This window comes from Aythya ferina (genome assembly GCF_964211825.1).
Source record: "Aythya ferina genome assembly, chromosome: 15".
NCBI classification, from domain to species: domain Eukaryota; kingdom Metazoa; phylum Chordata; class Aves; order Anseriformes; family Anatidae; genus Aythya; species Aythya ferina.
Genome location: NC_140314.1, coordinates 13099563 through 13113888, shown reverse-complemented (window position 1 = coordinate 13113888; position 14326 = coordinate 13099563). Strand labels below are relative to the sequence as shown.

The following is a 14326-nucleotide window of genomic DNA, read 5'->3' as shown; positions in this document are numbered from 1 at the left end:
AGGTCCTGTCCGAGGAGGTGCTGACTTCTAAAAGGCAGTGGAAGCGTACCACAGCACAGCTCCGTGTTCTGCTTCCCTGGTTCAAGCTGCAAAGGACAGAACTTACTCTCATGCCAAAGAGCTCCCACAGCCATCCTGCAGCTTGCTGCCGTCTCGTATCACAGCCGCTGTGGTACAAGGTGCGGTGACAGCACCCACCGAAGCGAGAGGCAGCCAAGGCACAGAGGTGTCACGCACGCCTTCCTCGCAGTGTTGCTCGAGAAGCGGGGGGTAAAAGGCTACAGCCCCACCGAGCCCCACTTCTCTAACCGTAAATGTCAACTCAGCTGGGTGCTGCGGCTGCCTTTCGCATGTAAGAATACAATTTGAGGAAGTCTGGAACCCTTGCTATTTTCAGCAGGGTTTTTTTCAAAGCGAACAAACAAAACCCTCAACAACAACGAGAAAAACAACACACACGCACACAAAAAACTAAACAACCACAACAACCCTACTGAGTTGTTCTCCACCTGAAAAGAAGCCACCATAGCTGGGAGAAGTTAGTGAAGTCCCTGGCTGCTGAGTTTCAGCATCCAACAGGCAGTCCTAATGTGGAAGGAGCTGGATGACCTCGTAATAGCCTTGGTGAGAAGCAGGGGTCAGGGGCTTTGATTCGGGGCTTTACATATATTTAATATATAAACCCAGTTTGTCATTTCCAGCCAACCATTTGGCCATACTCTGTCATGTATGCTTCCCTTGCAAATAACAGAATAAAAGTTAAGCATATGGAAAATCCCTCAGGTGCATAGTGGATGATTCTAAATAAAGTGGAAGCATGCAGCTTATGGCACTGCCTCTCCTCCCTCAGCTGCGTGTGTTGTGGTGCGTGTTCCTCATGGGAGCCCTCCCAGTCTTCAGGCTCAGCTAACTCGTAGCGATGGCTTCGCGTGCTATGTTAGAAACTCACCTTTTCCCCGAAACGCTGCCACAGTTACAGCAGGGAAATGTGTGTGCGGTCAGGGGCTGTGTCCTTCCCATCCGTGCCTTCCTTCCCCTGGTGCAATGCCAGCTGGTGCATCTCAAGCTTATAATTAACTCGCTGCCTTCTAGGGTTTGGTTCATCTGTGAATTGCTGCATGGGCTGTAGCGAAAGGGGCATGTGGGCCAGCTGGGCTCTGCGGGGAGCCCCAGGCTGCCGAGTCCCCGTGCTGCTGGCATCGCTGTCACAGTGTCACAGGATGCTCTGTGAAGTGGGGACGCTGCCGCTGTCCTGTGTGTCCAGGTGTGCAATATCTGAAGCACTAGAGACACTACAAGTGTCTAACTGAGGTGGGTGAAGGTGGGTTAGATGCGTTGTTTCCGTGCATTGACTGCTCCAGCCTGAGTTTTCCAAACTGTGCTGGGCTCGGCTGGCTGAGACCGTGATCTTCCTTGGTGCTGCCCAGTGTGTGGCACGGGTCTGCGTCTAGGTGTGGACTGACGGTTGGAAGTGATGGAGCTGTGGTTCACGGAGTCACTGCTCTTTAGCTGAGCCACATTTCCTAACAGTGCTTTTAGCCAGGTGTAAATACAGAACAGGTGGCCTGGGCTGCTGGGGAGGCTGGAGTGGCAGGATGGACGTTTAAGGAGCAGATGTATTCTGTAGTTGCATAGCTGCTTTTTGGCCTTCTCTGCAAGGTGGCTGAACGTACCTGCTCATCATCTCAGTGAAATACTCAAAATGAGTACTTCAAACATATCTTCCTTTCAGATCTAAAAGCTCTAGGAAGAAGTGTGTCTTTAGCGAGTCTGACTCAGCTACCCACTGGGAGCACCCGAAAATCTTATGTCATTTTCACTGCTAATCATCTACCTGTATCCCTGTGCACAGGGTGGCAAACTTCCACACTTTCATTGCCTTTTTATTTATTTATTTTTTCTCCAGGAGTTATAGCTAGAGTCCCTCCTGCTTTGAGAAGCAGAATGACTGTCTCACAGCTCTGTTTTGAGGAGAGAGCATAGGAGGTCTGCCAGTGCACCTTTCCTAAGGTATGGAAGGCTTCTAGGGCAGGCATGAGTTATCAGCTGTCTTTCTTCCATTATTCTTTGGGGTGTAGTTTTCACTGACCCCTTTGCTCAGACCTCCCTCGGCTGGAGAAGCATGGGGTGGTAAACCTGGGGCAGTTCGGTACTGCAGCTGCTGGAGGAACAGCACGGGCCAAGCAGCATGGTTAAGGCTGTGCAAGGACAGTTTGTGCCACCCCGCTGGCCTGCTGCTGGCGACTCCGTTTCCAGGCTGAGGGTGGCTCTGGGCTGTTCTGAGGCTTTTTCCTGCCCCACTCTCTGACCCCTTCCTGCAGTGCTGCCGGAGCTCCCAGTTTAGCAGGCGAGGTCAGAACGGAGAGCGAGATGACAGCTAAATACCTGTGACAAGGCTTCTCTTGCTATATTTGCACTTACTCAGAAGGTTCCCGCACAGCGTAGGTATCGCGCTTACATAATCATATTACAGCGTTGCGTTACAAGGTGCCCCGTGCCTCTCTTGGCTCGGGTATCTGATATGTGATAGCAGCCCGGGCTTCCTGGGTGTTTGCTTGCCCCTGCTCCGCTCGCTTCAGTTGGAGGTGGATGCTGTGCTGATGCTTTCTCTCTGCATTTATTTGTTCTGCGCGGACCGGCTTGGTATTGGTAAGACTCCCAGAGACCAGCGAGTGCCGATCGGTGCTGCTTGGGTAACGCGATCCTCTGCAGAGTAACTGTCCGCTTGTGAGACCCTGCTTCTACAAACATTCCCCATTCTCAGGTACCCAAACTTTTTTTAAAGCCTCTTTTCCCTCTCTCCCTTGCTTAATGCTTAGATTTTAGTGTATAATAGCATTTTGTAGCAGTCTTACTGGAGGAGAATCTACTGCCATTTGCCTTTTAAGTCATATTTCACCTCCGGTTTTTGGCTTTAAATGTCAGGGATAAGTTGTCTTATGCTCGGACTGTCGAGTTCAGAGCCACACTGCGTCATGTTGCCAAGGGCTGTGTCTGCTCAGCAGTGGAATTTGAGTGGGGTGGAAGCAGCACAGCGTCTCAAACCAGCTGTCTGGCCTCTTGCGTTTTGGATTTTGTAGATGGCATTAATGGGAGCAGTGGAAGGGACCCTAAAGGAGTTGCAGAAAGCAGCCTATAGGTTATTTGTACTTATGTACTTCCTTGAGATGCTTGTTACTGATGCATATTGGAGGGTTAAAACCCCAGCAGAAGAGTATGAGGGAGGAATCCTGATGAGAACAGTGAGGGGTGGCTAGGAGAAATGAAATGCCGAAAACTGAATTGTTTCCATGCGTGCAGTTATTGCCTTGGTTCAGCTGGAAGCAGTGGGCATCCAGGCAGTGGGATGTGATTGCCAGCTTAGCGTCAGGCGTGTTCTCTAAGCATGCTGTTTCCTTTTCCTTTCTCTTAGCGGGTTAAAACAGCTGAATGCTACTTTGTGCATAAAAGCATTTAAAATGCCAAGATACGGGAAGCCGTGGAAACTTTCAACAAAAGGGATTTTGCATAATGATATCACACATAATGCAGAAAAGGGAAAGGAGGAGAAAAATTGCCGTTTAGCTTCTGCAAGGCCCCAAAGAGAGGCTTCCTTCTCCAGAGCATAACTGGTCTTGGCTTTGCACCTCTGGTTTGTGCTTTAGTTATTTGAAGTTTTGTTTGTCCAAGTCACTGCAGTAGTGCTGGGAAGCAGCAAAGGATGCTGCTGCCCGTGGGATGCAGTGCTGGGGCTTTTGTTTCTCTGTCTGCCACCAACCTGCAAAGTGAGGCTGGGCAGCCCATCCACCCAGTGTGTCTCCTCCTCCTGCTTGCAGGAGAGTTAAGGTTTCTCATAAGGTCCGGTTGTGCAAGCTGCTGCAATGTATTATGGTGTTCGATGTGAGGGATCTGAAATTCTCCAATTTTATTTGTTTTACAGGTGTGTGGTAAAAATGGTGCAGAAGTACCAGTCCCCAGTTCGAGTCTACAAATATCCTTTTGAGCTCGTCATGGCAGTGAGTAACGCTCAGCACTTTTACTTCTCCAGCTGTTACGGGCTGCAAGCTCAGGCCGGTGGGAGGTGGGGAACTGCAGTTTTGGCCAGCGTATCCTCATGGCAACCTTATGTGGGTACATTGCAGGATCAGAGGCTTAGCTCTCAGTCTTTTGTCTTATTTTTTTTTGTCTTATTTTTTGTCTTATTATTTTTATAGAGATTTTTTTATATAATCTATATCTCAATATTTTAATAGAAACACTTTAGTCGCTGGAGAAAACAACAACAACAAAACACTATTGTAATTGCTCTTTCACACAAAAGGAAAAAACTGTGATGTTCAGGTAGATGTGGCCAGTTTGTTGCCAGATACCTTTGCATTATCACCAAATGCCATTCTGTTCAGAATCTCTCTAGTTCTGAACCCAGTTAGTATCGTAGCATTTGTGTATCCAAGAAATCCATTCTAAATCAGTGAGCTTCCTAATTTGATTTAAAAACTAGAATTTTTTGGAAAAGGTCTACCATATTGTTCTTCCCTGTTCACCTCATCACTGAAATGCTGGGAGAGATCTCCAAGATCTGTGATTTCCAGAAGGGGCTTGAGGGCTGTAGTTTTCTAGTTGATTGTGCAGAAAGCTAATGTGACCATGGCAGCTTCCTTTGGTACGATTTCAGTGGCATTTAAAGTTTTGGACTTTTCTACTGTTCTTTAGTTTGTGAGTCAAATATACTTCAGAAAGGTTGCTCCTTGCAATTCAAAGGCTGCACTGAGCATGGATCCCTGGGCCTTAGTATTTGACACTTTTTTTTTTTTCTTCCCTGCTGAGCAAGGATACCAGTTTTCTTTGGTCTTCTAGGAATCCTGTTTTGAAGAGAGGAAGGTATAGCCTGTAGGTATCTGAAATCATTCCCCTGAATGGAAAGGAGAGCCTGGCGTAACACATTGTGTTCCTTTTGACAGCGTTGCCTCTTTTGAGTTCCTGGGAAATAAGTGCAATAAGATTTTTTTCTATCCAAAACAGTCTCTAGTCTTCAAATTCAATAGTTAAAACTGGAAGAGAGATTCTTTGCTCGGTCCTAAGTGTGAATAACATATCCCAAAGGCAGCAGCTGTCTCTCAGCTGGGAGCAGGTGCCATTCACTTTAATGCTACCTGGTTATCAAAGTAAATGCTTCCTTTCTGACAGGTGGGCTCCCACACCACAGTTTCCCCCCCTTTTTTCTCTTTCCAGTCCTGTCCAAGTTTGCCGTGTCTGCTAGCAGCTCTGCCAGCCACATGCTCTAGAAGTGCTGCAGCTGGGGCTGATGTTCATCTTAGTGAAACTATTCTGGCTGTGCTTTTTGCTCTCCCAGTGCATTCTGTGTTAGAATAAGATACCAGCACTTGTTACGGAGATGCTGGTAGACTGCTCTGTGTATACCTCTCCATGTTCTCACTGTCCGTCTTAGCAGGATAACCCTAACACCAGATGCCCCTCGATAGATTGGCTGCTAATACAGGAGGGCTGTCTCTAGACAAATCCTTTGTAAGCTTGTTAGCAAAATGCCAGGGTTTGATGGGTTTATTTTTCAAGTGGTTTAGTTTTATTTGCTCCTGGTTTTTCAGCATGACAGAATGTAAAATTCCCTGGGATTTCAAAGATGGAATTGTAAATGTCATCTGTGAGGAGTACAGAAACTCAAATTCCTGTTACCTTAGCGAAGTTATTAGTTGTCTTTATAAAGATTAAGTTACTTGTCCAAGGTCACCCAAAGGACTGTGGTAGTGTAGGATACTGAGTATAGACCCCTTAGTCCCACTCTAATCTCCTGTGACAATCACATGTCTGCAGCAGGATCTGCTTTATTATGCAGACTGGCATTATAAAAACTCTAAAGAGTGGTTGAATCTAGTGGCAGTCCACACTGGCTGAACTGGATGCAGCCTTCGTTATTGTATTTGATGTGTTTGGATGGAGTCTTCCCTTTGTGTGGAGGCAGTGCAGATTTCAGAGCTGTCAGGTGCTAGCTGTCAGTTGCTGGAAGTTTTGCAGGGAGTGTGGGCGTGCAGTGAAGCTGTTTTGCTCCTCGGCACATGGCATTGCTGTTAATCTGCCTCACCAGAAATCTGACAGCAGCTTCCTCGGTGTTGGAACCTTACATTCAGCTGCTTTCATCTTTTCCCCTCAAATGCTTCCTGCGAACCTTTGGAGTGCTGTGCTGTCATAACGTGGCTAATGGCAAGAGAGCAAAGATGGTGTGGGGAAACTCAGCTCACCTCCTTATTTTCTGGGTCCCCATGCACTCTTCAACCTGATGGTGTTTGTGCTTGATCTGTGTAACGGGAGGGTCGTGCTTCTGGTGGTCTGCACAGGGTGTGTTGTGAGCTAAGTAGTGTTTGTTAGGAAAAGTGTTCTTCCCCCAGAGCCTCTGACGTTGGGGCACTGCTGTAGTAAACAGCCTGCGTGTGCTTCGTTCAGTTGTGAGGTTCTGAGAAACAAGGTGGTTGTAGCCAAATGATTCATTGCATCCTGCCCTTAAAACGCATAGCATTTCCCATGCCTTTTGTTGAGCCCTGCCATCAGGAACATGATTTATCTTGCTGGGGCTTGTTCAGGGTGCACGTATGTGCAGCTCATCCTCTAGACAGCATGGGGCTGTGCATGACAGGAGAGCCAGTGCTTTTACTTGTTAATACCTGTGTTATTGTGTATCTGTGGATAATTGGCTATGGATTTACATTTGCATTTGCTGGTTACTAACCCTTCTGCAGCTTGCATTTGGGCATTTGCAGGCAGCAGATTTGACACATCTTCCAAGTCCTTCAGACTGCATTCCCCTTCTTGCTATCTTTGCCAGTCTTGTGCATCTAAGAAAATAAAGAGGAATTAGCCTAGTGAGTCTCCCGGTCATTCAGGAGTTCTGAACCTTTTTTTCTTCCTCTTACTGGAAGACTCTTCTCTTCTTCTTAAACAAAGGATGATCCTTTCACATCTGTCATTCACAGAAGTCATTTTTGTGTGCTTTGTTCCTAATCTGCACTTGCGTTAAACGATCACAAGCATTGTGCTCTTCAAATTATAACCAGTGCCTGACATCTTCATCCTTTATACTTGAAAAGTACCTTGACTCATGATACGTTTTGTTAGCTTGTCATGTTTTTCATTTCCATTTTCTTTTTTTTTCCCCTATTGTTTCTCATTTTAAATGGAGCTGTTCTGTCAAAAGGGCTGTCCACACATCTTTGGACTTGATCTTGTCTTATCCTCAATTAGATCAGCAGGTTTGAATTTGCGTGTTTCTCAGATTTCATTTTAGAGCCAGAAAAATCCCTAAGTGTAACACACTTTGTTTTCTTGGGGTAGTAGTTCTAATTTTAATGTTAAACGTTTTATACTAGAATTTTATAAAGAGGGAAAGATCCAAAAGGAGAAGTATTTCTGCCATATAGCTCATGAGTGTTAACTTAATCTGGATGATGCAAATTGTTGTGAGCCCTCGCTGACATGTGGAGATGAGTTTGATTTGTGCGAGCAAGTCTAAAATGCATAGTTGTACAGGAAACAAGGCTAAGAGAGATTGCATTTCTCATATTTGTTGCCAATGAATTATTAGGTCAGGTAAGGTAGCTTAAGACTTTGAAAGCAGTAGGATTTCTTTCTTATTAATTTTAGTATTGCACTCAGCCCATTACACTGCTGGTTTTCAATACTTTGTAGCATACCCTAATTTTGCTTAGGATAGTTCCTAATGCTACAGATCTGGAATACCTGCCCACTCTTATGTGGTCTCTTGCACTTGTTGTATAGTTTGAATTGCCATAATAGTGCTGTAAATGACAAGCTTCACGACAGCACTTCTGTCAATTATTTGTTCCTCTTGCTTCATCTATGATGCACTTCATATTCAGGCTATGGTTTCTGCTCAGAGCGAGGGCTCTTTCTGCACAGTGGTTTGCCAAGGGAACAGTGCAAGATGCAGGTCCTGGAAAGGTAACGTTCTGCTGGCAGACTTTACAGCCTCAACCGAATCACACTTTTATCACTTCATTATCTCAGATTCTATCTTTTCTGTGAAATGAAAGCTCTGCAAAACACAGAACACTCCTAGGTTAAAGACTGGGTTTATTTAAGAGCTAAAAGGCCGTATGTATGTATATATGTGGGTGTACGCATGTAATCTGACATTCACACTTCAAGCATACAGGATATCAGCTTTGTGTTTACAACCTTTGAGTAGCTTATTACTCTTACCGAAAATGTCATGGTTTTGAAAAGACAGAACGAAGATCGTGTTTGGAAGCTGGCAGTAGCATCTGCTCTCATTATACCAGTTGTGGTCCGTGCTTAGGACCAAACTGCTCTTGAGCCCCATGGTGCAAGTCAGTGCTCCCTTCTGTATGGCCTTGTTTCTTGGGGCTGCCACGGCACGTGTGGACATGCGAGCAGCTGAGAACCTGCTCTCTGGAAAACGTGCTCGTGGACAGCAGTGGTGTGTTTATCCCACAGGTTGAGTGGTGCCCTTCCATCTAGGGCTCATCTTCTGCTGTCTCCAACAAAGCTGTGTGTAGCATTAGTTTTGGATGGGAGAGCAGTGAGTGCGTTTGTCACACAGACACTTGCTATCTCAGGTATCTCTCAAGTTAATCTGTTAGGTGGCAGCTCCTGATCTCCCTTCTGTGTTGGTCTGCATGTAGAAACTTGGTTGTCTAGCCACGTGTACTTCCAAGCAGCTCTGTGCTTGTCTTCTAGTTTTAGTGGCAATGAAGCGTTCTTTGCATTTAATTTATCTTACCTGAAAAATAAAGAATTCCAGGTCAAGTTAAGGGAACCACGATGGTGTATGCTTCTGTTACTTCTCAGTATGGTTTGAGTGTTGGCTGGCTGGTGATTTTAGTGCAGGCCGCAAAAGTTGCAGTTTTAGTCTCAGAAACCATTTCACATGGAATCAGTAGCAGAAACTTTCCTTCTCCATCATCTTTACTCTCATCCTCTAGCACAGGGACATGGCCCATCAAAAGCAATCATCTGTGGTCCTTGTGTGGGATGTTTTTCTCACAAACCCAACCCTGCTGGGCCAGTCTTGCTGATACTCACTAGGTCTGGCAAGGGTCTTTGCTCTTGCCCCCAAATAATCCACCAGCAGTTCAGCTTTGTCCACACTGGCTATCTACAGGTTGGCAAAGATGCTTTGCAGCCACTGAAGCTTTGCTCATTTGCACCAGTTGAAGGTCTGGCCCACAGTAATGTGCAAGAATCAAACATCCAGTACAACTAAAACCAAAATGCATCATTCTTTATTTCACTTTCTGATATTCTTTTGTGCCAACAGTGATGGGAGGCTTGTGTACGCTGCCTAATTGAAAGCAGCTCCTTGCTGTTTTAGCTGTCAGGATTAAGGATGGGGGGGAAACTGAATGTTGTACAAATGTTCTAGCCATTAAGGTCCTGATGGCTACCATTCCTTTCCATACACCTTTTTGAAATTATTTTTATTTGTACCTTTTCAGTATGAATGTGTTGCATTAAAGATGCTAGATCTTTAGCGTTATATAATGACTGTTCTCTTGTCGCATTTAGCACATCGAGTGTATAAAGAGATGGTTTATATCCTAATACATTGTTGATGCTCTGCTCTCTAATGCTGTGGTGTCTTAAAGGGTTCAATATTTCACTGACTGATGCTGTGATTCTCTTACAGCAGAGCCTCTAAGCCTTCGTTGTGCCAGGTAGACACCACAATGTGGCCCAAACAGCTTGCAGTACACGTTGGTTACCAGTATAACGTACAAGCAGAATGATGTCTCGCAAGAATCATGCTAGCTCTGAGGGTTTGTTTAGTGTGACAAGTTCAATGTGTGTCTTCGCAGCCCATCCAGGTCTCAGAAAGGCTGCTGCCATCTCTGCCACATCAGATGTGCAGACTGGCTGTCAACTACAGTGCAATGTCTTACAGTGCCTGCAGCACAGATGCACCACAGAATACACTGGGATTTCCTATATATTTAATTGTAATTACAGACTCCCCATCTGGAGCTCCAAGACACTGTCATTAATCCAGCAACACCACAGGCTGATTTAAATAAAGAAAAGTAGAATCTTAACCAAAATCTGTGATGCCAGTTTGTAGCCTCCGCTTTCAAGCGTGAACTCTGGAAAAAGAAGAGCGCTTGCTGCAGGGAGAGCAGAGCGGCTTCTGGCAGCTGGCATCCCTCTGAAGCCATGGCGATGGTGCAGCTGATCAGCGGGCTGTGCAGAGGAGCTGAAAAGATTGGAGGGGAGCTCTAGGCACAGCATCCGTGGGAGTGCCTGCAACGGCCTGCTACCCACTGTGTCCTTGGGTAGCTGCGGATAACACGTGGTAGAGCTTTGCAGTCTGTAGCCTGAGTGCCCAGTGCTCAAAGGCTCCTTTGAATCTGCTGCCATAGATAATGACACAGATTTCAGATAGTGTTGGAAACAGTATTTCTGGTTGATGGTACCCTAGAGATTGAGAAAAGTGCAAGGTGGGAAATATTTTTAAATAGTTGCTCTTTGATGCTCAGTCCCTGTCGTATATGCTATGAAATGTCCCGACAGCCATCTGGGCAGTCAGTAAGAAATGGATACCCCCCTCTCAAGATAAATGTACTCACTGTAGCAGGATGGTTAGGTACATAGTGCTTGCCTATCGAGTGCAGGCAAAATCATCTTTGGATCTGGATGGTCTGTCTCTAACTATGGTCCATGCCAATGTTTTAAAGGAAGGCAGCTTTCCTTTCCTTTTTTTTGGCTGTGTTCTGAAGGTAGGTTTGTTGTGACTGTCAGGAGTTACTGGGTTAACATTTTATGTGCTTACAGAGGATCTAGTGTTGACTCAAGACACGATGCTTGAGTGTGACTTGATGGTTTGAAGCCATGCTGTCAAGATGCACTATAAATAACCCCTCATCTTACTGCTGAGAAGCATTTGGCAAAAGAATTCTGAAAGTAATGATTCCTGTGTCAGCTGGGATGATTCTTCACAGCTGTATTCATTTGTTCAGTCCCTGTGCCCTGCCACCACCTCCTCCTGTTATTAAGCAGGCTGAGAGTGAGCAATAGTCAGGCTGACTTAAAGAGCTGACATTTCTCTTGAGATTATGGTGTGGGACATTTCCCCTCGAGCAAGTAGAGAATGTTTGGTGAATGCTGTATACCACAGCTGCTGGAAGCGGGTGGAAGAAGAGCTTATTTGGATTTCTGGAGAACCGCTGGCAACATCCGTGTACCCTGGCCTGCTTAGTGTGTGTTGAGGGGGTCACGCAAGTCCCCTTTGATAAATCTGCACTGCCAGTGCTAAGGCTCTGTCTGCTTGGCAAGAATGGCACAGGAATGGATGGTGCTGGCACCATGCATGGGTTTGGAGAGATGACTTAAGTAATTCGATCATTCAAGGAATCTGAACAGGGTAGTCCCTCTTTTGTTTAATCACCTTCTCCCACTGCAACATGGAGGCTTATTGCCTTGAAGAAGAATGAGTGGTTTCTCAAGCTTAATTTGATGAGCACAGTCTGTAAACTAAGCTGTCGTTCAATGGCACTGCAGCATAGCACAAGGGGACAGCACAGATAGAGGTGTCACCACTGTCTTGTATTACAGCAGTGTCAAGAAGACCCTTCTGTCTTCTGAATGTGTAAGTACAGAAGTTAAAACTCTTGAGCAGGGACTAAAATAGGTGAGAAAATTTAGAACTGTTAAATCCCAGCCAGCAATTTTTTAATTGTTAAGCATGATGACCTGTCCAAGTTTGACTCTGAATTATGGCTGATATATGTAAATTCTTACAGAAGCTTCTGGCAACAACAGAGTGCCCTGCCAGCCATTAGGCATCGCTTTGCGAGCCAGCCTTTTTGATTTGGGGTGATTCACTGAGCAGCGTGCGTGTGATGTAACACTTGATTGTTCTGCTTTGCTCTTTAAGGTGTTAGTCACCCGAGATGTCTGCTTCCTTGCCTTCCTAGCTCAGTCTATCTGTCTCTTTCCACAATGGGCTATGGCAAACGTGTCCAGCCAGCTAGCAAGAATTCCTGGATAAGGCGTTGCTTCCATGGCTGTTTGTAAAGGCCAGTGCATTGTGCTCTTTGTGACTTGAAGTGCTCCACCACCAACCTTCTTCCCTGGTAAGCAGAGGAGAACACTATAGCAGAATAGCAATGGGATATTGCTCCTCCTCAGACAGGAGGTCGGGCACGGTGGTAATTTCCCAAGCGAGCTTTGTGCAGCTGCAATGTGTGTCCTGGTTTCGGTAGGTTTGCCATGTCACTCGGTTGTGTCTGTATTGTAATGGACAGCTGCTGCTCCCTGAATTGTTTCTTTCAGCAAAATCTGAAGAAATGAGGCAAACCATTGGCTGTAGTCCAGGGAAACAGAACACTGGGCCAATGTTCATAGCCTGGGTAACTGTGGTCCAGTGGACTTGTGGCAAATTTCTTTCTAGCAAAATTGCTTTCTATCAGCCCCAAAAGATTTTTATGCTACTTTGCAGATGCTCTACACCTCTTCAAAGGGAGGTCCCCTTTCCCCTGACTTCAGCACATTTCTGTACCCCAAATATCCATTTGATCCCCCCAGTTGTTTCCATGTGTTATGGGATTTTTGTGCTGCCTGTAGCTCGCAAGAAGCACATATCTGTTCTAGGGATTAAGAAGCAAATGGATTATTGTGTGTGTATTCACCAGACAGACCTTTGTTTTCCTTCCAGCACTTAGGCTAAGTAGTAGGATGGCTTGTTGGATGAAATCATTGCTTTTTCTACTAGAAGGCAATAATCTGAAAATACCTGAATCTGGAGAGAGATAATTATGTACCATTAGAGCTGCTCAAATTAGAAGTGACAAGGGGTCTTACCTTGCTCTTGGCATTTCTTTTCAAAAGGATGGTAATCTGGACACCTGTAGATCAAAGCCTGTAGATCAAAGCTTGATGTCACGTCTTCTTCTCTTTCCCCATTCATCTGAACATAGATGCACGTTTTCTTACTTTATCCTGGCAAACTGTACATGGCTGCAACATGATGTTGAGGAACCTCAGTAATACAAATGTAAACCCTGATCATGAAAGTTTGAAGTGTTTTAGGTCTTAATGCAAGGAGGAAATCTTTTACTTGTAACCTATTCATTTGGTATTGACTGTGGCAGGTTCTGTCTTCATCAAGTGGATAAAAGCTTAGTTCCTTCATGCATTCTATACCACATAATTTTCCCCAGTAGCTGAGGTTTTATATTCTTGAAGATCCCTCTTGAATTCAGCTTGGCCTACAAGAGTCAGTCTGTGGTTTTTCCAATTCTGTGCTCTTGCCTGAATCTGAAAGAGCAGATATCCATGAAGCTGTCACTAAGGAGTCCCACCAGTTTTTAAAAAATAAAATAAAATAAAAAAGACAGCCATTTAGCCAGTGTAGAGCACCAGTTATCAAGTAGAAGATGCACATCTTCCTGCCAACTGCTATTCCAACATAACTCGGTATGTTCCTGTATGATTTTGTGGACAGCAGCATTTAGCACGCAAGCATTTTATTTACTCTGCTAAAGGCTCTGCCTGCTGATAGGGAGGAACCAAACCAGTCACCTCTTTGGTGTGTATGGCCAAGAAGCCTGAAGAGTCACTGCTCTATGAGGTGCCTGGTGTGGGGAGAAAGTCAGAGCTTTGTATACACCCTGCTCCTGACTTCTTGTGTAATCCACCTCAGTTTTCTTTCCTAAACTAAGAGGATAATGTTTCCTTTAGGATATTAAGGTAAGAAACCAGATCTAACAACACCTGTGTGGTTCTGGAGCACATGGGAACTGCTCTGGGCCTAGCAGGCTCTGGGCTGGAAGAAACTAGCAAGAGCCTGTTGGTGTGCAGGAGAGTTTGTTTTCTAAGGTGTTTCGTTTCATGCAGTAATTCAGTGCTTGGACTTCCTGTTGTTTTTGATTCCTAAGGCCTCTGTTGTATAATTGATTTCAAGGTCACTTGCTAAAAGGTTGTTGAAACCTGCAGAGGAGAAACAGGAGTAGCTGTTATGAAAGATCTAACCCTCTGGCTATGTGCTGTAGTACTCTGGATCACAAAGGAAACAGCAGTGATATAGCCATTGTCAATCTACTGGAGATTAAACCGGAGAGGGGAGCAGCAGTGCTTGCACTGTTGGTGTCTCTAACACCTTGGTGCTAGAAAGGTGGAGGACATGCTCTGGAGGAGGGGATTAGTCCAGTGAAGTCCAGAATGGAAATTTCCCCTTCTCTCTGTGGTGGTGGGGCTTTAGAATGTTGTTTTTTGATTTTAATGCTTGTTTTCATGTGTAACTTGTTCTCGTTTGGTGTCCAGCTGACCTCCAGGGCAATCTGTTTTCACAGATGCTTTTTTT

The 14326-nt window shown here is 45.3% G+C and overlaps 1 protein-coding gene across 2 annotated transcripts in view; it reads left to right on the top strand.

The window, feature by feature from the left end:
* Positions 1-14326, top strand: part of SEC14L5 (SEC14 like lipid binding 5) — a 40125-nt gene that overhangs the window by 483 nt on the left and 25316 nt on the right. The window contains exons 1-3 of one of the 2 annotated variants that reach the window (XM_084536822.1): positions 1907-2010; positions 2655-2764; positions 3920-3995. In XM_084536822.1, the coding sequence (XP_084392948.1) occupies positions 3933-3995 (63 nt within the window). In that variant the 5' untranslated portion in view covers positions 1907-2010; positions 2655-2764; positions 3920-3932. Of the gene's footprint in view, positions 1-1906; positions 2011-2654; positions 2765-3919; positions 3996-14326 lie in introns of those variants that run through there. The other variant, XM_084536821.1, reaches the window with a different exon arrangement.